Genomic DNA, 27106 nt, shown 5'->3' with positions numbered 1-27106 from the left:
CTCCCAACCGCCCGGCGCGCCCCACAACGTCAAAAAAACAACCAAGTCCAGCATTTTGATGGCGATAAGACCAAGTGAAAATTTCGGTGCGATTGATTGATTCAGCAGCGTTGATACCATGAGATCGAGTGCAATTCGAGGGATTAAGCTGTCACAGGCAGTATTTGCTCAGTCTTTTGATAAAAAGTTCCCCCGAGTTGGGCGGAAGAAGGCATGGGAGGGCCAGGATAAGGACGAGTTCTTCAGATCGAAGTACGCCCACGTCCATGCCAGGCAGAAGCAGAATGCCGACCAGCGCAAGCAGAATACCGACCAGCGTACGGAAAAGGACCCATTCAACAAGTATTTCGGAGAGAGTTACACTCCAGAAAGGCAGAGCTACCAGGACCGACAGAGCTACCGGGGCCGGCAGAACTACCAGGATCGGCAGAACTACCAGGGTCGGCAGAACTATCAGGGTCGACAGAACTACCAGGGTCGGCAGAGCTACCAGGACCGGAGTGGGCGACCCGAGTCTGACGGGCCTGCTTTCCAGAGGCGGGAAAAGACTGTAAAACTCCAGCCAAACCCATGGAAAGAGTACGTGTTTGGCACTGGACCAGTGATTGCCGCAATGGAAGGTGCTAAAAGGGACTCATATACCAAGATTTACACCTCGTATTCGCAAGCTGAGTTAAGCGATAAGATTAAAACCGCGGCATCGGAAAAGGAAATTGACATTGAGTACGACCAGAAAAAGATGCAATTGGATATCCTCACCCATAATAAAGTGCACAATGGCGTCGTGCTGGAAACGAAAAAGATGGATCTGCCCATTGCGACCTACCTCGGTCCGTTCACGGCCAGCAAGTACAATATAATTACGCTCGACGCCAATAAGCCGCACAGCGTGTCTGCAGCGACCAAGCGCCCAAAGCCGAACCCTCTGGGGCTCTACATTGACCAGGTCACCGACTCGCATAACATTGGCGCCATTGCCCGATCAGCATACTTATTAGGTGTCGACTTCATTGTCATGTCGGAAAAGAACTGCGCCAGGCTGAGTCCCGTAGTAGCCAAGGCGTCGGCGGGGGCCATTGACCTCATAGACATCTACAATGTCACCAAGCCGCTTGAGTTTTTCGACAAGTCGCGTGAGAATGGGTGGAACTTGGTGTGTACCTTGCCTGACCCGACCAAGTTTAAGTCAGGAGCGGCCCTCAAGACTAGCGAGCTTTCACGCGCACTGGAAAAGGCGCCATGTCTGCTTGTGCTTGGTTCCGAGGGCGAGGGCCTCCGCACTTCTCTCATTAACAAGTGCACCAGCGCCGTATCTCTTAGCAGCGACCCGAACTCGCAGATAGACTCCTTCAATGTCAGTGTCGCCGCAGCCCTGCTCCTCAGCAGGTTCCTCCCTCCAACTGGAATGGACACTTTGTAAATAGCATCTACTTAACTTAACACATACCTCTCACTACACTTGATATCTCCGCGAAGCGGAGCCCCAGAGGGGTTTGAGGGAGGGATTGGTCTCCCCATAATTATTGCGAGAGAGCGAGTGGCTCCGCTTTCATGGAGAGCATATCCAACTTTATCACCTTAATTAATACTCGTACTCTCCTTCTTTCTTCTCCACATCAATGGCCGGGAACCCAATCATCGATAGGACATTATCCGGGCCCGTGGTTCTATAATACTCCAAGTCCTCGTCAGACTTGGCCAGGAGCAAACCAATTGTGCTGGTGGAATTCAGCGACCGCCCGTCTGCCGCTTCAGCACTTCGAGGCACAGCTATAATCCATTCCTCGGTAAACACAATATTGTGCGATTTGTCAGCCGAGTCGGCGTCACGCAGAATCGTCAACACTCGCGACATGATAGTAGCGTACCGCAGCCCGAGGTCGTCTGCAGTCGGCTCCGGAGGAACGGGCACGATGAAATTGGCAAACGGGACTCTGGTCTCAGAAAACGGCCGCTGCAGCTCCTTATAGTCGGGGTTTTTTGCCAGCAGCTCATCCGGGTACGGGGTGTATTCCTCTGGCAGCGCCATGAACTGAATGTGCTTGTGTGGAACCGACGCTCCCGAGTTCCTGCCTGAGTTGTAGAAGCCAATGTGCCGGGACCCGGACTTGTTCGCCTCGCGAAGCAGCTTGAATGCGGCAGCCAGGTCCTCGGGAGACAATGGCGAAGTCTGGGGCACCTCTTCTTTCGTTACTAGGAGGAAGTGTCGTGGCACGACGGCAAACTTGTTGAGAACCACGCGGTAGTCTTTCTCAAAATCCTCCTCGACAACTAGTTCCTTCTCAGGTAACGGGTACCACGGGCTGGGCTTGTGGGTCTTCTCCTGGTCCGCCGAGGTCGGCTTCTTATTCAGTGCTCTAGCAACGGTGTACAAGTAATTGACGCCATTGACCTTGTCCTGGTGGCTCTCGGAGGGAAAGAACACCACGGCTCCTGATTCCACGCCCGACTCGAATACGGATTTCAGTTTGTCAGCGAACATTGGAGTGCGTCGTTTGAGTGAACTGGTCAAACTCCGTCGTATCATGCTACATCATCTATGGAGTGTAAGGTGGTGGATCCACCAGCGCGCGCGACGGTGATCTATGAGCCGCGTGCCGTGCGGCATATCTTGCTGGATCTTCCGTTTGCTGGATCTTCCGTTTGTTGGATCTTATTATGTGCTTCTCATAACTTCGTCATGTTACCTTGAGAAGATGTACTGGTGATTCAAGAGTTCCCCAGATGGAGATCTGCAATAACATTTGCCTTCCCTATCAGTTTCCATCAACTGGTATTCTACAGAGCTTGGCGATTGCTGGTCTCTTAACATATTACAAATCTATGGATCCCACAAATAGATCACGCCTCGTGTGTATACTGGGTTGTTTTGAAGTAATTGTAATAGATTGTTGTAGTGTTGTGACGGATCTGTGTCACGGGATCTGTAACTAATGTTAATGCCAAGTGCTGGGAGTTTGTTACAGCCTTTTGTAACAAATGTCCTCCTTTTTGTTACATAGTTATATGCTATGTTATCGCGAACCAAAAAGGTGGACATAATATCTACAATCATTAATAACTCGTTAGAACATGCCATTAGTATTGTAAAATGTTTTCGGTACTACTGTAGTATCTGTATAACCACAATGACAATTAGCTGTAATGCAACTCTCTGGTAGTCTCATTGCATAACTAGGTGCTACACTAATTGTTACTGTATACTACGTCGCTCAGTTCCGGGCATATACCGTAGCATTAAAGGTCACCGCCATAAAGAGCAGATAATCTCCCTTATAGTTTGAGCCCTATAATGGAAATAGATTACCCCGGTTCAACGCCCATTATCGCCCGTTTAAAACGCCGTTTTGACGCATAAATCGGCCCCGTTAAAAGTGACGTATTTGTCAGGAGCAGTCTCCTCGGATGATAGCTCGGATGTAGGCTGTGTGGTGACCGGCTGCGTCTCGGCCCCCCAACACGACTCCGACGAACCCCTTTGGTGGGGGCTGGGAACCCCATCACACCGTTCAACGGCCCACCAAGCTCAATTGGATCCAGGGATAACCTTCGAATCGCCTAATAATCTCGTTCCTCTCGAGGAAAGAACAGAATTTTCTCTAGGTCGCTGAAGTATTATACGGTGCCGTATTGAAACGTAGGGCGGAGTGTGTTAGCCGTTCCTCCTTACACCCGAATACCCCACCCTCCGAGAAGCAAAAAAAAAAAAGTTAAGGCACGGCCGGGACGCTGGAAGACTCGGAGAAGGCACTGTTACGACCACTTGACCGCGGCTAACCTGACTGGTCATCTTTCATTTAAAACCAGTCCCCTTCGACGACCTGTACTTTGGGTAATTTTTAGAGGGAGTTTTGCTTTACAAAAGGCCACGGTATTTGCATTTTTTGAATTCCGCCCCTGTTCCGAGGAAGACTCAAACGAGTGATGATAGTTGAAGTCATGACGAGCCATAATCAAGAAACTAGACGGGCAAGCCACTCGAGGGCCGCCTCTGAGATCGCGGGCATCGCCAAATATGACCCCAAGATGCTTAACCCGGGGGCCATCCAGATCAACGTCGAGGCAGCATTCATAGTCGACCAGGACCAGGTCGACGGGCGACTGACACCGCCAGACACGCGGGACATCGCACTGCCGCACCACACGGCAGAGGTATCGCACATTGCTGTCGACATTGGCGGTAGCCTGGCGAAGATCGTGTACTTCACGCGGGAGAAGAACGGGCGCGGTGGACGGCTGAACTTCACCAAGTTCGAGACAGAGAAGATCAACGACTGCATCGACTACATGCAGCATCTACTAAGCCGCAACGGCGAGCAGCACGTCATGGCGACCGGCGGCGGCTCGTACAAGTTCTATGATCTTATTAAGGAGCGGCTGGGCATCGAGGTGACGCAGGAAGACGAGATGGAATGCCTCATCGCCGGGCTTGACTTCTTCATCACAAAGATCCCCGAGGAAGTGTTCACGTACTCCGAGTCGAACCCCATGGAGTTCGCCGAGTCGCGACCCAACATATACCCTTATTTATTAGTCAACATTGGGTCCGGCGTGAGCATGATCAAGGTGCTGGGCCCGCACAACTTCATCCGAATCGGCGGCTCGTCCCTCGGCGGGGGCACCCTGTGGGGACTGCTGTCGCTGCTCACGGACGCTACGAGCTACGACGAGATGCTAGAGATGGCCGCCGAGGGAGACAACACCAACGTCGACATGCTCGTCGGCGACATCTACGGCGCGGACTACTCACGCATCGGGCTAAAGTCGACGACCATCGCGTCCTCTTTTGGCAAGGTGTTCCGGCACGCCTCGCGACTAAATCAGGAGATGGAGAACGGCAAGCTGCCCAACGGCGACGGCCACGCTACGAGCCCTTCGACGGCCCGAAAGAACCTGTTCCGCGGCCCGGACATCTCGAGGAGTCTGCTATACGCGATCTCCAACAACATTGGCCAAATTGCATACCTCCAGGCACAGCATCACCAGCTAGAACACATCTACTTCGGCGGAAGCTATATCCGTGGGCATCCGCAGACCATGAACACCCTGTCTTACGCCATCAATTTCTGGTCCAAGGGCGAAAAACAGGCTTACTTCCTGAGGCACGAGGGCTACCTCGGCGCTGTGGGGGCCTTCCTCCAGCACACACCGCCTCCAGGAATGATGACCGAGCCTCAAGTGTAATTTACCCCGTATGTATATTCTAACCAATCTCGCTATTTTCGCGTTCACTCCGCCCCCAAGGGAGTTTTATCACCACCGAGCAAGTGTGTTTTTTTCTCGAGGGCCGGCCCTCGAGCTCCCGTAGCTTCACTTCGTGGAGATTCTTCCACTCACTCCCCCCCCCCCCCCCTTCCCCCCCCCCAAGGTATTGGCACCGCCGCCCGAAACAGCCGCATGCGGCTATCACGGCACTTCATGGGTTAATATGCAAAAACCTGGTAAAGAAATATCACACAATTGAGATGAGATATGGCAATTGCTCCCTGGGACGTAGTGAGGACACGGCTTGGAGGGCAGCTTGGAATTCTGAAGAGCTGACGTTCGTTGCCGAGGACTGGCTGGGGACGATCTCGCCGGTCGCCTTCAAGCTAATAGAGTACCGCTGAGAGGCACCATTATTGGGCCTATCAAACGTGACTTTCTTGCCATTGGCATTCGGAGTAATCTCCAGGTTTTCTACGCGAAGCGCCTTCTGTACAACAGCAATCATAGCTCTGTACCACGACGCCGTAGCCTCATTGTCTCGCTGGCCGGCTTTGAGCTCAATCTCCCTTATCCGGACCAGCTCCTTCGCCTGAGCCTCGGCGACCTCTTTCTCTTTTTGCAGGCTCTGCACCTCTTTTTCTAATTGTTCCATTTCTGCAGTCGTTCCCGGGATAGCATTCTGTACAAGATCGCTCAGCGTTTTAGCTATTTCAGCAGCTTGTTTCTCGTATTCTCCGGCCAAGCTGTTGAGCTCGACAACCGGGAGGCTCATATCGGGATCATCATACTCTGGCAGCTCTAGTTCTTTCTGCTGCTGAGTTAGTGCCTCAATCTCAGCCTCCATCTGGTCCATTTCGCGGGTCATGCGTTTGGCGTCATCAACTTTTTCTTTCAAAAAGGAGTACTCTGCGCACGCTTCACGGCCTAGAGAGTCCAGCTGGTGCTGTAGCTCGGCGACTTGCGACTTCCGCTCCTTTAGCGAACCCTTTTTCAACCTGTTTTCATGCTCGATCTGCTGCACGTTCTCTTGCTCCACTAGCACAGGTGGGTCCGTGATAATGTCTCGCAAAAACTTTTCCTTAGTCTCCTGTTCTAGATAGGCTACTTTGAGCTTGTTAAACTGCTCGATGTGCTTTTGAAGCTCCTGGGGGATCAGGGTCGGATCAGGGTTCAGAGTGATTTCTCCGCTGTCTAGGCGGGACCGCGGCTTCTTCCCGGCCTCGACTACGCGCCTCCGGCGGAGATACTCCTTTTGGAAGTCGAGGAAGTTGAATGCAACGTCGTCAAATGCTTTTATATGTTCCATGTCGAACCGTTACGCGGTATCGCGTCTCTCGCGTCTTTAATCTTCATCTTAATGTTGAGGTTTGTTTACGTGCTGCGATCTTCGTCGGTCCGGCGAATACGCTTAAACGGTCAATCTCAGCTGGTAGATTTGAAGCTTCGAATACAGCCCCAGTATCCGGCTTTGATCAACTCGGCTGGTAAGACGAAAGATTATCTTCCAGTTCATTAGAAAATGCAATGGTAAATAAGCAGAACGGGCTCTCTTGATAGCTAGCTATAGCTATAGCTTAAGTGATATTAATTAGTGTATTATTTCATCGGAGTATGGTGGAGGCCGGCCTCCGGCCTGCCCGCTGGTGGGAGGGGGGTCGTGCGCCTCGGGCCGAGCTGGGCCACTCAGGGACTGCTTGAATAAGCGTATCAACCCCCTGTGGGACTATAGGAAGTCGACCGAGAGGGATCCGAAGAGACAAACCGATAGATTATCGTCTCAAGGAACGTTGCTACCCGTTAATTGTGTTCGCCAACTGATTAGAGTGGTTTTGGAAATGAGCCATTAGATCAAAGCTACACATCACACTCTTTCAAAATATACGATGAGCAAACCGCCGATTAGGGTTGTCATCGAAGTTCTCGATGATAAAAACGGGAAGGACAAGACACTGAAGCTGATCCAGTATGTCTGCAAACTGATCATATGGTACGCCAAGTCTGGCAAGATCTCGAAAGCTCTGCTGGGCCCGATCTCCAAGATCGCGTCGGGATTCTCGCTATTTCGGGCCATCATGCGTATGTTCAACTGGATGGAGCCGGTGTACAACCTGGGAGAGATGCTGCTCTCTTCAAAGCGGCAGTTTGGTCTTGATCTCATTGTCGAGCTGCTGGATTTCAGCACGGCAGTGACCGACGACATTAGCTGTCTTAAGAAGATGGGGGTCATAACAAACAAGCAATTTGTCGCTAAAGCAGAGAAGCAAGGCGCATGGACGTGGTTCCTGAGTATTTTGATCAATCTGCGCAAAGAACATGCCAAGTATAGAGCTCTAAGCCAGCAGATCATCGCATTGGAGTATCGCCAGCAGAGAGACAGCGAAAAGCATGATTTGGAGGAGTACGCTGCTAAGAGGAAAAAAATCGAGGACGCCATGTACTGGTCTCGAGTAAGCTTTTGGAAACTCATGTCAGATGGCGCTTTCTGTTTCTTTGACGTGTTTGAGCCGCCATTGGATGCGGTTATCCAGACCCTGGCGGGTCTTTCCTCAGGCATTCTAGCATACCACAAGATCTATGCCAAGAAAATGAATTAACAGCCAAGAAAAAATCTATTTAGACTAACAAAACAAAACATTACTGCATCAAAGCACGAAAAGGGTTGGATCTATAGAGAAACGTTTAATGCATCACACTAAGAAAAAATTGGATCTATGGAGAAACTTGTAAAAGTACAAGCTAATCATCCAATAACACCCTCCTCCCTGAGTTGCTGGATGCTGGCGTCGTCATAACCAAGCCCTCTGGCTATGTCATTAGTATGCTCTCCTAGGGTAGGCGGAGGATGTCGCACCGTGATTTGGCTCTCAGAGAACTTCATTGGCGAGTTGACCAGCTTAATTGGCCCACAGCTCTCATGCTCGACCTCAATGACCATGTTTCGCGCCTTGGTGTGGTCGTGCTCGAGGGTATCTTTAACGTCGTTGACGGCGGCGTACGGGAAGCTGTAGTTCTTGAAGATGTCGAGCCACTCCTTGGTGGTTTTACCCCTAGTGACGGCATTGATCGCAGGAACGAGAATGTTTCGATTCTTCACTCGCAGCGCATTCGTCTTGAATCGCGGGTCCTCCTTCCATTCTGGTTTCTCGAGCGCATCGCATGCAATTCGGAACAAATTGTCGTTACCGCCGCCAATCATGACGCTTCCCCCCTGAGCAGTCTCGAACGACTGATATGGGCAGATAGACGGGTGCGCCGTACCCTGACGTCCGGCATCTTTCTTGCCCGAGATGAGCACACTGGATGCAATGTTGGCGAGAGTCGCTGTCTGGCAGTCGCTGAGGCTCATATCCAAGTGCTGGCCACGGCCGGTCTTGGCTCGCTGTAGCAGCGCAGCCATGACTGAGTTCGATGCATAGAGGCCAGTGGTGAGATCGGTCACAGCCACGCCGACCTTGACCGGCTGGCCGTCTGGCTCGCCGGTAATGTGCATGAGGCCAAACTCGGCCTCGACCATGACGTCGTAGCCCGGTCGGTTGCTGTAAGGACCCGTCTGGCCGTAGCCCGTGATGCTGGCATAAATGAGCCCCGGGTTGATCTTTTGCAGGCTCTTGTAGTCAAGCTGGTACTTGGCCAAGGTACCCGGCAAGTAATTCTCGACCAGCACATCCGCATCCTTAACGAGGTCATGGATGATCTGCTGGCCCTTGGGGTCCTTGAAGTTGAGGCCAATTGATCGCTTGTTACGGTTGACGCCCAGGTAGTAAGCGCTTTCTCCGTGGTGGTGGTGGGGCCCGCTGGCCTCCTCTTTGCCCTCGAGGAACTTGGCAAAAGGTGGGCCCCACGCACGTGTATCGTCACCTCGGGTCGGATGCTCGACCTTGACGACGTCTGCGCCGAGATCTCCCAGGATTTGGGTGCAGTAAGGGCCGGCGAGGACTCGCGTAAGGTCCACGACTTTGATCCCCGCCAGGGGAAGAGTGTTTTGGGTCGAGTACGATCGCACTAGCGCCAGTCTTGTCAAACCAGTTCTCAGCATTTCAAAAAAACGTCTACGCTATGAATGAATCGTCTAGAGTACGTATATACGGCTCTATATATATATTTATGGCACTACCCGCGGCGGGATGGAGAAATACCCGCGACGACTGAGCGGTCCGGTACACAGCTCGGGGCGGCCCTTCCTAATTCCGCACTCAGACTCAAAAGAAGCGACGCACTTCACACCTTCCATCCTCCAATTGATCTACGGAGGTCCCAGTTGGTGATTGATCGAGCTGCCTAATATGATGGGCTCATGCCACAACGCGGAAGAAAGAGTTCTGTTCTCAAAATGGCGCTATCCGCTCTATGCTAGGCTGGAGAAGGAACGATGTTTGCCGAGAGGCGAGCATACGTGAGGCGGAAACCGGCATGACTGCGCAAGCGGGAGGTGATCGGACCTATCACAGGCGGATTGGGAAGAAAAGTTGGAAAAACCACACCCCAAGTCTCGAGGACACCTTTATAGAGAAGCCAGAGAGCAAGAACTAACGTAAGTTGGGCCGTTTCAATTGTCGGGAGTGTGCTAATAATGGGCAGAATGTCGGATTCTCCAGCTGTTTCCCAGACTGTCAAGCCATCTGAAAGCCTGCTGAACGACAAGGTAAGTTGAAGACCTCGAGTCATATGATTTGTATACATTTGGACCAATTTTGGCTAACGTGCGAGAAGTGGGATGTCGTTATCTCCAACACTCTGGTCAAGACCGGTCTTGGCTTTGGTTTTGGTGTCGTTGCATCTGTCCTGTTCTTCCGACGAAGAGCATTCCCGGTGTGGCTTGGTGTCGGGTTCGGTCTCGGTCGAGGCTACGCAGAGGGCGACGCCATCTTCAGGGACTCCAAGGTTGGCATTCGAACTGTCAAGGCTTAAGTTATTTATGACAATGTAATAATACTACGCATAACCGCAACCATACTGTCACCACACGCAATTGCTATACACCTGTACCAGTAGTACGGATTATAATACTAGATTGTTATACGCTGCGTAGTCGGTTGGATTGTAATATGTAACAAAATTGAAATTATATTGAATCAGTATAAAATAGGTGATATAGGTGTTTAAAAGTGTAAGGCTGATCAATTGGCTTCCCTTCCTCGCTGGATTCCTTTACTTGGATTTCTCTACTCAATGGATTCCTTTACTTAATTTTTTTGCCCAATATATTCATGTACCTGGACTCGTTTAGTCATTGGATTCCTATTCTCGTTTAGGTTCCTTTGCGGAATACATTAGAATCGTGTTGTGAAAAAAAATCATGAGATTCCATCGGATATTCCGCTCACTTCATTAAAAATGACGGTGTATGTAACTTGAATCGAATTACAAATGAATGCACTGAGCGTAATACTATTAGTAGTCTCTACAACATTTCAGGTTCATCAGAATGCGTGGTTCAAGTCATTAGAAGAGGCAGTCCAGGCAGAGGCAGCAGGCCATACCGGCACAGAGACCGCAACAGCAGCCATCGTCGTTTCTCTGCTGAGGAGCCTGCTGGATGTAAACTGGCTGTGGTGGCGGCTGCTGGACGTAGCCCTGTTGAGGCGGGTAACCGCCATAAGCTTGCTGAGGCTGTTGAGGCTGCTGGTACTTGAGTTACTAGTTAGCATTGATCACGCGAAAACTTATAAGCCATTGTTGAGAGCTAACGGTAACCGTTAACAACCGCAATGAACTATTCATGCGTTTGTGAACTTACGTAGGACATTTGTGCTAGGTTTGTGTGTGCCTATTCGACGAGCGAGATGCTGTGAAATATAGTACTCAGGGGAAAAAGACCCTGTCTTATACTTATAGTGCAAGAATATCACATTTATTTTTTTGGTTATTACAGAGGGTATTTTGAAACCAGGTATAAATATGTGCGTTGACTACACCCCGTGCGTGCTAATTTTGTAACGTCAATGTGGTGTATTTTTTACATGCGAGGCTTCGCCGCTCATGCTTCGGCTACTAAATAGGAATTCTGCACAGTATCTCAGCTGTATAGTCGAAGGAAGGTTGACGCAACGAGTTTGAGATCAGGGGGAGAAGACGAGAGAGGCAGTGATAAGCCGTCGGGAGCCTACGGCGCATGGCCTTGGGTCACTTCGTTAACTTCGCCTCGACTGTGAAAAACCACACGGCACATGTAGACATGTAGGACTTATGTGCTGGCTGTGCTGAATTTTGTACTCACTGGATTTCTTCTACGCGCGTTCCACTCAACGTCATGAAACAGATCGGGGCCTGTGCAAGACGCCGTCCTGCTGTACGTACTAACCGTGGCTTAGGACTAGCCCCATAATATCTTTAAATTCTCCTTCCGCATGCAATTTTTTTTTACTTCAGGCATTTTTTTCCGCAGTGTACAGGAAGGGAGCCAATTGATAGGGAAGGCTGTAGGTGTCCAACTTCGGCTAGCGGAACCTCCCCTACTGCCGATTGCACGCATTATTATTACCTAGCATCTGCACTACCTTGTGAGCTGCTTACGACGGGCGGCTTAATGCACCTACATTGTACTACAATAGGCCAAATATTCAGTTACAACCTGCAGCGCCACATGATACGGTACTACTACAGTGGCGTAGAGGATAAAAGTATGCTTCGTTCATTTAAACGCGCGGAGATGCGATATGAAATATGGAAGTACATGTCTATTTCCTTTACACGATGAGCCCTGGTCCTTCGCGCAGCGAAGCTAAGGGAACAACCATATGGTTGCTTCTACTTTTGTACGTAATAATTCTCCTATAGCTACATTAGTAAATTTACCGTACTCCTCCCCACCTCACGCGACGTCCTCACTGCTAGAGTACTAGCCATACTATAGCGTGCTAGCAGTGTAAGCCCCACGAGCCGCATTGATAAATATGCACAATGCCCCATCTGGAACCGATATATGCGCGGCCATCGAAAAAATACCTTTATGGGAGCCGGCTGGGAGAGAGAAGGGACGCCGACAGGCTAGGCGACTAACCACTGTGAGACCAGCCACCCCCGTTTTAACGGCCAGTTGGCACGCCCTAAATATATTCAAGCGCTCGTGCCATTTCGAGTGGAGGAATAGCTTTTTTGTCATCAAAAAAAAAAACAGCCCAATTGAACTGTGAGAGAGGTTTGTTTCAATGACGGGGAAACGTGAGCACAAGCTGCGGATCCAAACTCCCCCCGTGCCAGCGAAAGAACACAAGTTTGAGGAAATCAAGAGCCCCAAGCCCAAAGAGGACAATGCAAAGGGAAAAGGCGATACAGAGCTGAGGAAACCGGCCAAGAACTATGCCCAGTCTTACAAGAACTTCTTCTTCACGCAGGAGGCGTTCACGCAGTCGGTCCTCCCACGGCCAGTGCTGGCTGATCTGATCATGGAGGTGACCAAGGAAATTAAAGCACGAGGTAAGTGTAATACTGTTAGAGTTATAAGAATTGGCTAACCAGATAAAGGCGTTTTGGCGCCCTATTTATTGCTGCCGTTTAGGCCAGAGAGCGCCCCGGACGAGCTGAGAAGCCTAATCAGCGCGATCTTCCCCATCGGCAAATCGCCATTGACGGGCGACGATTTATTACGCGAGATCCGTCTGGCTGATGTTTACGTATGTCTTTTTTTTTGTGAAGTTGGTTGTCATTGGAAAAGCTAATAATTGCATAGAGTTTAGCGGGGTTGCTGAAGTGGTGCTGGTGCCGATTGCCAGGAGGCATTGTGTCCTGGAAAGTGTACGAAATGTTCAAGGCACAGGAGGCCGAGGCCGGGTTCAAAGAAGACTCCTTCCTGACAGTGCTGCCTAAACTCGTAGATTCCGCCGCCCATGCATCAATTGTGTTCCATTTCTTCGACCTCGTCACCTCAATTGCCACCCACGGGAGAAGGAACGGTATGGGCCCTCGGAAACTGGCTCGACTCGCGGGCCTGTGGGCTTTTGATATCAGAAAACCTGACATGAACGAGCCCACGTCTTTCGCCGACGGCCTAGGTGCTTGGTCTACTGCTGCTGATGCAACAAACCACATCTTCCTTGCATTCCTGAGGCTCTTCCAGACCCGTCCACCGGCCCCTGGTGAGCCTCTAAAGCCATTGGGACCGCTACCGCGATCGCTGCTACCATATCTCGAAAATAACCGCTATCCCCCGAAACCGCTTTCCGCGGACCGGTCGCGACTGGTTGCAGTGCCAATGATCACGCTAACCGTGGGCAAGCTCTCTGCGAGCCCTCTTGTCCTGCTAAGACGAGTGGCCAAGACTATTAGATTTGATAATCCGCCTCTTTTCCACTCGGAAGACGACTTCAACACCCTCTTCTTCCTCTTCTCCGACCCGGAGTCAATAGAATATAAAATGTCGCCTGAGTCGCTGCGAATTGTTAACGACATTATCAATGAGAACCCACTCATTACTGACCACCCAATACACATCAAGGACACGCCAAGCCTCCCCTACGACGTGCGAGCCAAGACGTGGTCAAAGTTCTATAACCACGCCTACGTAGACCCTGTCTACGGCGAGATCTGCCGCCCGCTCAACAACTACATCTACGACGAGTACCAGATGCATTCCATCCTCAAGGCCACCGTACCGAGTCAGGAGCGGTCGAGCCTGCCATACCCGCCAGACTCTCCTAGGTTGGGCAGGCACAGTGACGGCGTCGACTGGGAAAAGTTCACTAGCCTGGCTTTCAATGGCCAACCCGTGGCCACTCCGCCTCAATCGCGAAGCAAGAAAATGTCAGCCGACAACCTCGTCACTGCATCGATCTCTCAGGTCGCAATTGACGACTTCTTCGTGTGGGTGTGGATGTGTAGTCTGTCTGAAGAGCAGTCAGAGATTCGAAAGGCAACCTTTGGCCGTTCGGTAGTTGTGGAGCTCGAAGTCGCCCCTGGAGAGGCGGGCAAGCGATGGGTTGTCATTGAAGAGGTGCTTCATCCTGAACCGGGCCCCATTAAACCCAAGCCTAAGCCTATGGAGCCCGAATTGGACCGATACCCGACGTCACGCCGCCGGTCAGCTGACGGAACCCCTAAGCCGCCTGTTGAAAAAAAGAAGACGCCAAGGCCCACGGGGCGTCGTAAGCGCAAGCCCAAGGAAGAGCCGAAACCAACCAAGAAATACGACAAGCATGTGCACCATCACCACTCGCCGTACATTTACCAGACGTTGGATCCTATGTTCATTGAGGCACTTGCGCGGCGGTTGCAGGCCAAGCAAGGGCAGCAGGTTTCATCGCAGACTCAAACTCAGACTACTTCTAGTGCTCAAACTGACGAGGAAGTTGATAGATTGGCTGATGCAGTGGCTGACGCCCTGGCTAAGATCTCTACCGACGACGGCAATACGAAAGGAGTTCAGACTGCTGGCGATGCCACGGATAACGATGCTGATGATGAAGGCGATGGTACTATTCGCGGACGACCGTCTGTAGACAGAGAGGTTGAAGGTTCTGCATTCCCCACCTTCCATGCCATTGAGCGTCCTATATCGTTCGGCGAAATGCAAAACCAGCGGCTCTCAGAGTCAGTTACCTCGCCTACATATCTTCAACCACGTCGATTTTCGGACTCAGAGGACGAGGCTAACGACAGCATTTATTTGACACCTCACCTCGGATCTGAAGAGACGATACAAAAGGCTAAAGGATATGACGAAGCGTCGATTGTTTTGCCAAAGTCGCGGCACAAATATGCCACTGGAACGCCTGTGGGAGAAGTACCTCTGGGCCACGCTAAGAGACGAAGTGTTTCGACGCCAATGACTGGCGAGCCATTGTCATATTCGCCTTCCATGTCCAATACTCCTCGACGTCCCCTTCGAACTATGTCTTCATCTCTTTCCCAGCGCTCCATCAATAAACCATTGCCCGGAGTTAAAGAGACATCGCTTAAAAAGGCCCCATCGGTCGCTTCGCTTAACAAGCCGCTGCCTTCGGTTCGCCGTAATATGCCAGACCCTGTCACCAGCCCTATCACTAGTCCCGTTGAATCATCGGCCAAGCCTCTTCCCTCTCATCCATCTGCCGAGACACCAGGAGCCTGGCCGTCGGGTAATATCCAAGATGCGGAGGTTCACCAACCCCGACCGCAGAATAAATCGCTGCTCTTGAGCCCGGAACATGAAAAACGCATTATTGCAGATCATAATATTGATAGAACTGCGGGGGAGGAGTACGGCATGGTGCATGAGCAGTACAATCAGAATGATGGAGTTGCAACTGATAAATTATCCACTGATCCAAAGCTAACTCCGTCTAAATCTGCAAAGGTAAAACGACGGCCAGTTGGAACTGCCGCCATTACTTCCCAGCCTTCCATTCCTTCTATTGCGGATCCGATTCCAGAATATGAGCATGAAGGAGAGGAACAGGTTGTACGACGTTCAACTTATCTTCAGGGCCCCAACCCCATGCAGGCTTCGGACAATACCAACGAACCGGCGGAACAGGTTGATAACCAGTCCTGTTTAGGCTCGGTCGCCAAAGCTAGCCACCATGAAGCGCCAATTGAAGAGAGTACTTTTGAGAAGAGACAAATGGAACCGCAGCAGCCTTGGCAGAAGGATCAAGAGTTGCATCTTTCTCGTGGCCGTTCGAGAACTTTCGATAGTACGCTATACCCGCCTTCATTTGAAGGCCAATGGCCATCAATCGAAGGTAGTCCTCAGCGAAATTCTCAGTATAGTGGCGGTGGCGGCAGTAGACCGATGTCCCCGGCCAACTCTTCGCAGGGTTATTATTACCCACCAAGAAATGGGCCACCTGTCGGACGACCATCGTCCTTTGGCAGTGGGTACTCTCGACCTGAAGATATACCGCCACGGTTCCGTGCTGTGACTAGAGGTATGTCTCCATCTGGCTCCAACAGAGGACCATCTCCAGACTTTAGGGGCAATAGGAGTATGGGCTATGGCCCGCCATACGAATATGGTCCGCGAATGAGGAATTCTCGGCAAATGTCGCCCCATACAGTGCACCCAGGTCTGCCTCCAAGCCTGAGGAAGAACCAGTCTGCATTACGCAATAATCTCGATTCCTTCGAATCACCTTACTTCGGTCGCGAGCAGCAGACGCCGCGCCTCAGCCCTGAAAGGAATGACTTGAAGGGGGTTGGGCCTGTCGGTCCTGGCGGGATGTATGGCCCGAGGTATAAGCGATTTGGGCCACCACCTCCACATGGCCCACCTCCACGGCAAGACGACGATTACTACCACGGCGGGAATCATCTTCCTCCTAGGGACTACTACTCTCGAAGAGGACGACCAAGGGCAATGTCCGACCTTGACAGAAGCAGCAGCAGTAGCTTGCAAGGGCCACCTCCACCAGGTTATGGCCCGCGAGGCTATAGTCCGAGCTTGCGGGGTCCACATCCTCCGCTTTTGCGGCCGTCCAGCCCAACATCCACATACTCCAATTCACCAACTGGAGGAGAGCTTTTACCACCGCCAACCGCTCCTGCTTTAACTAACAATAGAGACGAGAGCGTGTCTCCGAAGACTGAGGTTCCAGTGCCGCAGAATGACGAGAGAGCCGCCTCGCAAAACAAGGCCAAGGTGCAGCCGGCAGATGTTGATGAAGGGCAGGGTTTTCACTTAGCCCAGGGAGTTGAGTCCCTGGGGCGTCAGAATGTATCTGTCCACGACAGACAAATAACAGGTCAGAAGAGCCCTGACCAGTTATACTTTCCACCTAGAAGTACTCCTTCTCGCCTAGGGAGCCGTGTATCGAGCGTACCTTCGTTCAAGACACCCGTGGATATTGCGAATGAAAATGGTTATGGGGCCAGCGCGAGCGTATCTGAGTTGTCATCAATGCGGCGCTCATCCGTCGGTTCAAAGCCTCTGCCGCTTGATCCAAAGTGGAATGAGGTCAAGAAGAATCTGGAAATGATGAGGGAGAAGAATGGCAGCAGCTCCATACGAGCCCTTCCACTGATGGTCGATAGCACGGAGGCAGTTGTTGAACAAGGCGAGCCAATCGTTTCTCCGGATGAATATTACAGCGCTGTTGTCAATAAGATGCGTCGCCCTTCGATTAATACTGGAGAACATGTCAGGAGCATTATTGTCAAGGACATTTACGAGGAGATGTCAGTGAACTCGGAGGACGGAAGGACGTCGTATCTGCCGTCGGGAAAGATATATGCCGCGGATGATCACTTCAAAACTGAGCACAGGCATTCGTTCCCAAAGGCGAACCAGAGCCATTCATCGTTCAGCCAAGAAAATTCGAGCGATACTGCGTTGCAGTACCCAGAGTTGAAGGCTGGTCGACCGCCGCCTTTGTCTATACAAACGGGGTATGGTAGTTCGAGTTCGTCCTTGAGCTCGAGCGTAAAGAGATTCACCCAGCCGCTGTCCCCGAGCCGGGATGGGCTGGTTTATCCGCCGCCGCAGCCCCATGTATTCGATCCGAAGAACGAACACAGTCTTTTCAGGGCCGGCCGAGCTGGGTTGCTGGATATCAGCAATACAGCGAGTCAAGCTCGAGAAGAGAAGAAGAAGAATAAGAAGAGGGAAAAGGAAAAGAGAAATCTTGCTTTGAAGAGGCTTTCTCAGCCACTGTTGATTCCGCTAAATGGCGGACAGACCAAGGCAGAAGACGCTAAACATACAACTCTGTCGCCAGCTTTGTACCACTCTGACGGCGAGGACGGTGTCAATTCTGCGCCGAAGGTTAGTCGATACAGCATTTTGGGCATTATGAATGCCATGAAAAAGAAAGAAGAGCCTGTTACGGTAACAATTGAGTAATGACTACGACACTTGGCCGATGACTTATGATATTTTAATGATAATGAAGAGATAATACTGTAATACTGCGACGATATGTGTGTAAATTGATGTTCAATTGAACTAATTTAGCTATTATAGCCTATGGAACTGATGGCCGCTGTTGCTCGATTGTTCAAACTCAGTAGAAACCACAGCCAAGCGTAGCCATTATACCGCATTAATTGCCAGTGATTTGCGCACGGTACCCGTGGAATGCACTCATTATTATGCGCTGTTAATAGCCATGGCATGCATGCTCACTCGTTAATTGCCCGGGCCATGTGCCCAGAAATGCCGTGAGAGCCATTGAGCTTCCGCATTACTTCCTGCCTTTGACACAGGTCTAGAGCCAGTTGATCTAGAACTGTATTTCTGGCAGCAAGCGTATGCAATGAAGTACTGTACTCTACTGAAGTCGCCAAGGTTATATGAGCGGCATTTACGTAGCGATTTTTATGACGTAGTCGACAGGTGCGGCTTATACGAGTACTTCGCATTACATGTAGTACGTATCTCCACAGAGGAGATCTGGGACTCGCATGCATTCTCGTGATGTTCCCCACCCTTCCAATGCCATATGAAAGTTCCGCCCTTCATTCACCCGACGCAATGTATTCGTAATCGGAAGATCATTACAGTAGATTTACAGTAGAACTGAAAGTAAGAATGCCAATTATGTCAGTCCATTCCTGGGCAAGTATGCACAATGTGCACGGGTAAACATCAGCGCGGCTGCGCCTCCCCCCCCCCCTCATCACATGACCACCGGCAAGCAGCAGCCGTGCCGTCAGGCCGTCTAGTTCTGGAAGCCTTCCTATTCTGGAGATCGATGGTCTCATCAAACCTGGCGAGACCGCCTTACTCGAGTCGGCTTAAATGCCGGCAGTCCAGCTGGCTCGGGTCCTATTTTTGCCGGGCGAAATAGCGACTCGGGAGGGAAAGTCCGTCAGCCGAGAGGGGCTATGCGGCGGGGGAACTCTATTGTGGAGCTGACGAGTCAGTCGCACTAAGGATACAATGAGAGGAGCAAGGCGATACACAATGCCGTTGCATTCCCGGGGCACAATGAGCGAGGGTCTCGCTGACAATGGTATTGTTGTTTACTATTCTTTGTGGTACAATGCGTTAAATAAGCGATCCGGCTGTTGTCTGAGAGTTAAGTGTTGATGAACTTCCTCGAGTAGTCGGTGAGTAGCTGTCAAACGGTATAGGTACGCCCTGTGCATGAGATGCGCTAGATGTGTCCCTAGCCTTGCAGTGTATCCAGGAACCGATTGTGAACCAGCATGATGCAACGTTTCCCGCTCATCGCAGCCCATTTACCCTGGGATAGATACTCCTCGTACGATATACCGACACCGGGCACAAGATGCCGGATATACACGTAAGTGTTGAGATCACCCCTCTTGATCGATAATACTCCAGGATGTCGACTTCCTGCGGAGATTACCAGTGGACATTTCATTGGGGGAAAAGAGTTTTGTCTTAGTCGAAAAGAAAAAAATCTCACCTATGGGTGATGGGCTGACTGTTGAATAGTACTCTTTTCGGAGGCGATCATTTGTTTTAGGGGTAAATGGGTGTTTATTATTTTATTACGCCGTATATCACACTGCGATTACAGGGGGAAAAATTTGCTACACTATGTGGCGGCTTATATATATAAGGATCGCTGGATATGCACTGGAATCAAGGTTATGACGAGAGAACTCTCAGTTAAGAGATTCATCTACCAACGTTCATCACCTTACGGGTACTAAAAAAGGCATACCTATTATATTATTTTTTAAAAAAAAGGCTCAAAGGATAGATTTTACAAAAACCGAGTTCTGGGTATACGGGTACGCTTAGCTTAACTAACCAACCACTTTACGAGCGCCGTGCCAGTTTTCCACGCATTACGTGGAACTTTTTTTCGCTACTACTAACTGCCTTTTTAGACCCAAGACGGTAATTATAACAATAGCCCCAATTACTGTGGCGGCAAGAGATCAATCGCCTCGATAGCTATCAATCTCGGTCTTCATCCCGATCCTATAATGAGCGGAGACTCGGGAGTGCCTAGTTTGAAGCGGACTTGCTATAACTGTAAGTATCCAACCGAACCTCTACAACACCATCTCTCATGAAAGGGCTGTCCACGTTTCGCCGGCTGGAAATTTTTTTTTTTAGGCAGAATTGCAATCCCACGAAGCCGGTATTAATATAACTGGTGACGCCTTTAACAATCCCATTGTATCGGGCCCATGAGTTGCCTAATTGGTTCAGATGCGCGGGAGATGGGTGGGCAGGGCATCACACGGCATTTGGCGTTTTTTGTCCCAGCGCTTGCGCGGGAGGGACAAGCCGCCGCATGAGCCGCATTGAGCCGTGATAAGGTGGTAATAGACGACGTACTAACTGCTAGCAGGTGGTCAGTTTGGACACCAATCCAAGGAATGTCCGCAAAAGGGCAACCCCGTGTGCTACAACTGTGGGGGTAAGTTCATTCGAGCCATGATCAACTTTCTCTTGCTAATATACCTATGTAGAGCGCGGACACCTCAGCAAGGACTGCGGGGAGAGCGAACTCGACAAAAAGTGCTATAACTGCGGAGAGAACGGGCACCTACTGCGCAACTGTCCTAACGAGCGTCTCGACACATGTTATCGCTGCGGGCAGCAGGGGCATGTAGCGAAGCGATGCCCGCGGTGTTACTCGTGCGGCAAGTACGGCCACCTTAGCAAGGAGTGCCAGATGGGTAACAAGTGCTACAACTGCGGAGCCATCGGTCACGTTAGCCGGGACTGTGACCATGAGCAGGCCCGAGTATGCTACACTTGCAAAAGCCCCGGCCACATCGCCGCCCAGTGTGGAACCTAATACGCTTGTACTACTATAGAAATCAGGAGACGGACCTGAAATTGAGTCTTTCGAGGGGCCAGCCCTCGAGCTCTTGAGGCTCCGCTCCGCGGAGGGTCTCGGCCGGATATATCATATCGGTAAATAAAAAACCGTTGAAATTTTTTCTTCGATGCATGATTAGGTGCTTCGATTCGGAAAGTATTCCAAAGACATTTGACGCACGGCAAAACGGTGTTGCACGGCGGTATGCGAGCACGCCAGCTGGCAGGATACAGCCACCAAAAAAGAAAAAAGCAACCAACCGGCAGGTTGGGGAGGGGAGGGGGGGAAACAAAAAAATTTTTTATGCGCTGCTACCCCTGACCCGTCACGGCACACTGCTACAAATTATTTTAGCGCAATTGAGTTAAGCCGGTAATCGCAAAAGAAAGAATGCCTGTTTGCTACAGCTTAATTCTAATCCATTGCCCTCGCACCACGGTCATTGCTCCCCCACGGTCCATTCTTCTCGGAAAGTATGCTCCATAGCAATTGTGTAGCGATTGGGCTAATGATTCAGTTAAATTTTTGGGGGAGCACGCGCGAGACAAAAAAGAAACATCGATAAACCCTAAACATAATGTAGGTGTATTATCCGTGCGCGCGAGTGGCCATGTGAGAGAGTGTTCATGACTAAAAAAAAAAAAATAGTCGCAGCTACCCACCGCAGGCGTGGAATGGGCCATTGCAAATGCACTTTGAAAATAAAAATAAATAAATAAAAATAAATAAAAAGATTGGCCTCTTCTGCCCCAGATACCAATATCGAAGTACGGCCAATTGCTTGCCGCGGGTAATTACCGTATCCTACCGGCATACCCTCAGCGGCGCGCATGCGCGAGTCTCACAACTTGAGCGCGCGAGGGGGGAGAAGGGGCGGAGGGCGCTAAGAATCCCGGCTGTCTACGGCTGGGGGGAGAAGAAAAAATTCTGAGACAATTACCGCTTGGAGCCTGGTCTTGTGTGAGAAGTGTTTAATTTGTACCAATGCAGTTACGGGTTACCCCTTATAGAAACGGTCTTTAAAATGTATAGTCATTAGGGCTGACCCAGATAAGAGCGGAATCGAAGAACTATGGCTGCGACAAGCTCAAAAAAAAAAAAAGCTTTGAGGCACAGACAGGCAATTCGGCATTGCTTTCCCCGTCATAGGGCCGAACAATTGGGCCAATTGAGCCCTGCGAAGTCATGGCCGGGAGGGGGCACCCAGAAGAACGAACGAACGAGAGAGATAGCGGAAAAGAAAAATTAGCGGTTTTTCTATTGGCGTGGGATTTTATTTTTTGAACCACATGTGCCCAGGAGTGTACCCGTACATCCATCATCGGAACCCAAATCAAATCAATTACTTTTTTGGCACACTCTATGTCTTAGGGGACTGGGTTAGCGATTTCATATATATATATATATAAAATAGCCTACGGACAGACCTGCCCACCTGCACTCTACTTTGAAATATTTGCATTCACGTCTGCTACTATTTTTTTATTTCCATTTTCATTGAATATTCTGATATTTTGAACGAGGCAAGGCAATTGCGCCGAACCGACCGACCTAATTGAGTTACAGTTATCATCGCCATTATTAAGATTGGCACGCAGTTGCGTTTGAAAGTTATATAAAACGGATACCAGTTCTCCATTACCAGCTCTCCTGCCAATTTAAGCAATTATTATTGCCATCGTCCCAATATTTGGACTGTCAATTAGTAATTAATTATTCGGACTACCAACTATTGGCGGCTAGTTATATTCGGCTTCGTTTGCTCGAATAGAGTGCGCTCTACGGTTATCCCTGCTACCCCCTTTAGCAACTTATTTATTTGAACTATTTATTGGCATTCCCATTGCCAGCTTTGCACTAATACCAATCCCTTTAAAACAATCTGTATACATACGAATTTTCTCCAATGATTCGCTCGCATCTCATCGACTCGGCTATTAAGCACCAGGAACAGTCCAGCAAAGTCAGCTCGCTCAATCCATCGTCGTCGTCAAGCTCGACAGAACCCGTCGCCATGATTTCTCCGCCGCAGTCCCCTGCTGTGACCAACGCCGCTCCCAGCACCACCCACACCACAACCACAACCGGCGCTCCCCAGCCCATGTCCCAAGCCGACTCGGTGCCGCGGACCCTGTCGAAAAATCCTCACACACCCTCGTCGCCCTTCCAACACCCCAAACCGGTAGTATCGTCGGTCACCCCGCGTAAGCGACAGCCCGAACCCGAGGAACAGCAACAGCAACAGCCCGAGCCGATCGCCGCGGAGCCCGTGCCTAACGTTGACAAGAGCAATTACAAGCTACTCAAGTTCTCGCCCGGCACACCAATGGTGTTCAATGCGTGGACCTTCTGCGCCAGCGACCCAGTCGCATACTACGAGCGCGAACAGAGCCTGCTCGCCCTGTACGGGGGGCCCCGAGACCCGACCAAGTCCAACTACGTGTCTCTGAGTGCATTGATGTCTCCCGACAACAACAACCCCAAGCTGCCGCCGAACCGGCCCCTGGCCAACGGGTCGACCCCGATCCTGCGGTCCTCGTCACGGGCCATTAAGCGACGGCGCTACTTTGTGTCCGACTCGGATTCGACGGCGACTAACATGACGACACGGTCCCAGCGCTCCGTGTTGCCTCCGGCGACGCCCCCGCCGGTGTCGAGAGCTGGGCGCTCACGGCCCTCTACGCCGCGTCCGCGGCGAGCCACGGGATCCCCGGCCGTGCCATCGTCCAAGGTTCACGATACACCGTACGAGGAGCTCACGGACTACAGTCCACCGATCACCTCGCTGCCGCCGGGCAAGTCGCTCAAGGCGGAGTGGAAAGGCGCGCCCATGGACCTGTCCAGCGACCCCGACGCGCACAAACTGCATCCAGCCGAATTGCATCTCGCATCCACGCTCCGGCTGCCTGTCCAGCTCTACCTCGACTCGAAGAAGCGGCTGTTTGCTGAGAAGGTGCACCGCCTCAAGAATGGTCTGCCCTTCCGGCGAACTGACTCGCAGAAGGCGTGTCGAATTGACGTTAACAAGGCCTCGCGGCTGTTCACTGCATTTGAGAAAGTCGGCTGGCTCGACGACGAAATGTTTGAGAAATACCTGTAAAAACATCCTCAGGCAATTGCTACTAACGGTTCATTGTATATTATTATTTATTCAATATTATCTTTTCTTAATGGGTTACTCACCCCCCTCCGCGAAGCGGAGCCACGGGAGATCGAGGGCTGGCCCTCGAATACATTCAATTGCTCGAACTCCCCTGGTGAAATTGGGCCAATTGACTTGAATTCCCTCCGCGAAGCGGAGCTACGGGAGTTCGAGGGCTGGCCCTTGAATACTTCTGGTACCAATGGGGGACCAGTCCCCCCAAGTCCCCCCAAACCCACCTGGGGCTCTACTTCGTGGAGATATTGACTCAATTGATTTTGTTTTCCCTCCGCGAAGCGAAACTACTGTACGGGGGCTTGAAGGAGGTACATTGCTCCTGATCAATTGCTATGTGCTGCCAAACCCACCCAGTGGATCATTCAGAAGCATTGAGCCAATTGGTTTGCAAAATAAAGCTTGAGGTTGGGTGAGATTGCTCCTGGTCAATGGTGTCAATCAATTGCTATGTACCAGTAATTCATGGACATTCTTGGATGGCGCGCGCGCGCTCGATATAGGGCGGCGAATTAAAGTTCATTAATTTGGTTCATAATACATTGTGGTTTATTAACGCTAAAACAACACGATGACAGGTTGGAAACCAACGGACGACGACGAAAAATATCCAAGCAACCCATCCCTTCCAAATAAAGCACTAGAAATGGATACTCCGTCATCGCCAGCGTCGTCGCCGGTGCCGTCAGAGCCGCCTAGCCGGAGGAGTTCGATAACGCCGTCGCATATTATCACGCTGAGACTGCCTCCAAGCGTGCTGCACTCAGTCTTAGCGACGCCATCGGGGTCGACGACCCCCAAGTCCACGGCGAAGAAGAAGAAGGGCACGGGCCTGGCCAAGTCGGCCACGCTGGCCGCGGCTGCAGCTGTCGGCAACGCGCCATCGAGCCCTGCGCCGTTCGATGAGAACCAGGGGACGCCTACAGGGCGGCCCAAGCCGAACATGACAACAGTCAACGCGAACCTCAAGGCGCTCGACAGATCTGGCATCCCGCCGCGCAAGTGGGTCAAGAAGCCAATTGAGTTCAAAAGCTTCACAGGTGTCAGGTATACGCTGGATCTGTGGAGCGGACTGGAGAAACCACTAAGTGAAAACGGCCCGGACAAGGCTCACCGGTCTCCGGAGCCATCTGTCACTCCATTGCAAGACGGGTCCCCTGTAAAGAGCGAGAAGTGATTACCTTGCTAGGGCCGTCCACCAAAGCGACGTATATTTATTTGTATTTATTCACGTTTGTTCATAATTGACTACTTTGCACCTTTTGACCGTTAATTTATTTCATCTAGACATCAATTGATATACTGTAGATTATTGTGGTTATCTTCATCAATGGATTGTTTCATCTAGACATTATCATTCTAGTGTTGTTCCGTCTAGCCATCAACAGATAGTAAATATTATTGTGATTGTACATTCATACTCGTTAATTGGCTGTTTAGTCCAGGCCTTGATATTGTGGCTAGTTTTCATTAATTGCTGTCTCGTCCAGGCACCACTGACAGCTACGGTTTGGGCCACTTCTATGTTGACTACAATTGCCTATTCCGAAGCTTGTATAGCTGATTATCTAGCTTATTCTAGGTTAGTGACCATAGTTGATTGCTCAAGTACCGCATATTTTCATTAATTTGTTATGGTCTACCCACCGCAATACGGTAGGATTGTGGATGTTTGATGTAATCTTCACAGCTCCTGCTGAGATACACAAAGGCTGCTCTGTACACCAATAATACAGTATACCGTTGGTCTGTCTAATCCATTAACCCATGTAACTTGGTGACGTTGTTGTACAGTAACTTATGCTGTTTTACGTCTATTTTCTCTACGCAATAAGCGCTGATTGGAGGGTATGCTCTATTTAGCTAAGTAAGTTAGTAGTAATACAATCATGCTTTCTATTCTTCTTCCTGGTATCGCTGCATGAGGAGACGCTTGTACTCGGTCGGGTTCTTGTCCCACAGCTGGGCCGCCTGGGCGTTGAGCGGAGAGCTGTTGTTCGGCTCGCCAAGCAAGGACTGCAGCGACAGAAGAATGGTCTGCACATTGTAAACTGCCGACCACTTCTCCTTGAGGATATCCAGGCAGATGTTGCCGCTCATGTCCACGTTCGGGTGCCACATGGGGCTCGTGAACTTGATGGTGGGGGCAGTGTACGGGTAATTTGGCGGGAACTGCAGCGACATCTTGAACTTGAGCCCTTCATAGTACGTCCCCGAGGGGCCCTCGATAGTGCCCGTCCAATGGAATAGGTCCGCATCAGACTCGGGGAACGCAGACACGCCTGGCGTGTTGGACATCTTTTCAGTTAGCCAAAAACTGCACCATACAAAATATCTAGGAGTACCATACAAGGCACTATAGGAGTATCTAAGGAATATCAAAGAGCTTCAAACAGTGTACATACCATCAGCTGCATCAGCTCGCTTCGGAGTCGCTTGGTAACGGAGTGGCCATCAGGAACAGTCGAGTCTTGAGACATAATGCAAAATTACTTGTTGATCTGTACAAGGGGTCGTCGAAGCAAGTTGACTGGGAAGTGAGCGGACAGGGAAATGCGTAAAGTTAGCGGGTTCGCGTGCCAAGTGGTGTCGTTTGTAAAAAAAAGTCTGTGATGCTGGAGTTGAATATTTGAGATCGGGGCCCTGCTTTGTTTACTTATTACGATTTACGGTTTTGTAGAAATTGCTGGGGAAACCATGCAGCGCGCGCGTTAATTAAGCCGCACGCGGCGTTGCACTATGTATAGCCCGCCCTTATCAAGACTCTACTCTACCAACTTTACCTCCTACGCAGTCGTTTTGTAGTGGCTCGCGCAGCGGTGGTAAACCAACTACTCTACCAATACTACCAATACATATTATATGTACTACCTGTTACTACTACTATTAACACTGCTCCCAATGTTACTGCGGTATTACCAATACACTACACTGCAGTACCAACACTGCGTATACCGTTTCTGCCGCCATATGTGACACCCCAAAATCACACCGTGCCGCCGACGTGGGAAACTCCCAAATCTTAATTTTTTTCTTGACAGAATATATTTCATCACACGTAGCGCGAAGCTTAGGCTGC

The 27106-nt window shown here is 50.6% G+C and overlaps 13 protein-coding genes across 13 annotated transcripts; 8 read left to right on the top strand and 5 right to left on the bottom strand.

Annotated features, from left to right (window-relative positions):
- Nucleotides 1–118: 118 nt before the first annotated feature.
- MRM1 (Mrm1p) lies at nt 119–1420 on the top strand (the record flags this gene model as incomplete). The annotated part of the gene is made up of 1 exon (XM_076687563.1): nt 119–1420. The coding sequence occupies one exon, from the start codon at nt 119–121 to the stop codon at nt 1418–1420; it is 1302 nt and encodes a 433-aa protein (XP_076538204.1).
- Nucleotides 1421–1582: 162 nt separating this feature from the next.
- APA1 (protein Apa1p) lies at nt 1583–2482 on the bottom strand (the record flags this gene model as incomplete). Its single annotated transcript, XM_076687562.1, has 1 exon — nt 1583–2482. One exon carries the CDS (start codon nt 2480–2482, stop codon nt 1583–1585), a length of 900 nt encoding a protein of 299 aa, XP_076538203.1.
- Nucleotides 2483–4026: 1544 nt separating this feature from the next.
- Nucleotides 4027–5184, top strand: CAB1 (pantothenate kinase; the record flags this gene model as incomplete). Its single annotated transcript, XM_076687561.1, has 1 exon — nt 4027–5184. The coding sequence occupies one exon, from the start codon at nt 4027–4029 to the stop codon at nt 5182–5184; it is 1158 nt and encodes a 385-aa protein (XP_076538202.1).
- Nucleotides 5185–5452: 268 nt separating this feature from the next.
- On the bottom strand, nt 5453–6514 carry TRVA0_063S00298 (uncharacterized protein; the record flags this gene model as incomplete). Its single annotated transcript, XM_076687560.1, has 1 exon — nt 5453–6514. One exon carries the CDS (start codon nt 6512–6514, stop codon nt 5453–5455), a length of 1062 nt encoding a protein of 353 aa, XP_076538201.1.
- A 577-nt stretch (nt 6515–7091) lies between these two features.
- On the top strand, nt 7092–7802 carry TRVA0_063S00276 (uncharacterized protein; the record flags this gene model as incomplete). Its single annotated transcript, XM_076687559.1, has 1 exon — nt 7092–7802. The coding sequence occupies one exon, from the start codon at nt 7092–7094 to the stop codon at nt 7800–7802; it is 711 nt and encodes a 236-aa protein (XP_076538200.1).
- A 146-nt stretch (nt 7803–7948) lies between these two features.
- TRVA0_063S00254 (CaiB/BaiF CoA transferase family protein) lies at nt 7949–9244 on the bottom strand (the record flags this gene model as incomplete). The annotated part of the gene is made up of 1 exon (XM_076687558.1): nt 7949–9244. The coding sequence occupies one exon, from the start codon at nt 9242–9244 to the stop codon at nt 7949–7951; it is 1296 nt and encodes a 431-aa protein (XP_076538199.1).
- A 403-nt stretch (nt 9245–9647) lies between these two features.
- Nucleotides 9648–10116, top strand: MIC10 (Mic10p; the record flags this gene model as incomplete). Its single annotated transcript, XM_076687557.1, has 3 exons — nt 9648–9739; nt 9787–9850; nt 9919–10116. The coding sequence occupies exons 2-3, from the start codon at nt 9788–9790 to the stop codon at nt 10114–10116; spliced, it is 261 nt and encodes an 86-aa protein (XP_076538198.1). The 5' UTR covers nt 9648–9739; nt 9787.
- A 534-nt stretch (nt 10117–10650) lies between these two features.
- TRVA0_063S00210 (uncharacterized protein) lies at nt 10651–10954 on the bottom strand (the record flags this gene model as incomplete). The annotated part of the gene is made up of 2 exons (XM_076687556.1): nt 10651–10836; nt 10946–10954. The coding sequence occupies 2 exons, from the start codon at nt 10952–10954 to the stop codon at nt 10651–10653; spliced, it is 195 nt and encodes a 64-aa protein (XP_076538197.1).
- A 1402-nt stretch (nt 10955–12356) lies between these two features.
- On the top strand, nt 12357–17962 carry MSB1 (Msb1p; the record flags this gene model as incomplete). Its single annotated transcript, XM_076687555.1, has 3 exons — nt 12357–12624; nt 12673–12821; nt 12878–17962. The coding sequence occupies 3 exons, from the start codon at nt 12357–12359 to the stop codon at nt 17960–17962; spliced, it is 5502 nt and encodes a 1833-aa protein (XP_076538196.1).
- Nucleotides 17963–20022: 2060 nt separating this feature from the next.
- Nucleotides 20023–20846, top strand: GIS2 (zinc finger protein Gis2p; the record flags this gene model as incomplete). The annotated part of the gene is made up of 3 exons (XM_076687554.1): nt 20023–20071; nt 20394–20462; nt 20515–20846. 3 exons carry the CDS (start codon nt 20023–20025, stop codon nt 20844–20846), a joined length of 450 nt encoding a protein of 149 aa, XP_076538195.1.
- Nucleotides 20847–22776: 1930 nt separating this feature from the next.
- TRVA0_063S00144 (uncharacterized protein) lies at nt 22777–23970 on the top strand (the record flags this gene model as incomplete). The annotated part of the gene is made up of 1 exon (XM_076687553.1): nt 22777–23970. The coding sequence occupies one exon, from the start codon at nt 22777–22779 to the stop codon at nt 23968–23970; it is 1194 nt and encodes a 397-aa protein (XP_076538194.1).
- Nucleotides 23971–24673: 703 nt separating this feature from the next.
- Nucleotides 24674–25204, top strand: TRVA0_063S00122 (uncharacterized protein; the record flags this gene model as incomplete). Its single annotated transcript, XM_076687552.1, has 1 exon — nt 24674–25204. The coding sequence occupies one exon, from the start codon at nt 24674–24676 to the stop codon at nt 25202–25204; it is 531 nt and encodes a 176-aa protein (XP_076538193.1).
- Nucleotides 25205–25923: 719 nt separating this feature from the next.
- UBC11 (putative E2 ubiquitin-protein ligase UBC11) lies at nt 25924–26507 on the bottom strand (the record flags this gene model as incomplete). The annotated part of the gene is made up of 2 exons (XM_076687551.1): nt 25924–26325; nt 26433–26507. The coding sequence occupies 2 exons, from the start codon at nt 26505–26507 to the stop codon at nt 25924–25926; spliced, it is 477 nt and encodes a 158-aa protein (XP_076538192.1).
- Nucleotides 26508–27106: the final 599 nt, after the last annotated feature.

This window comes from Trichomonascus vanleenenianus, assembly GCF_965637985.1.
Source record: "Trichomonascus vanleenenianus strain CLIB 3782 genome assembly, contig: TRVA0_063S, whole genome shotgun sequence".
NCBI lineage: Eukaryota > Fungi > Ascomycota > Dipodascomycetes > Dipodascales > Trichomonascaceae > Blastobotrys > Blastobotrys vanleenenianus.
Note: the sequence above shows the minus strand (reverse complement) of the source record. Positions and strands in the feature narration are given on the sequence as shown.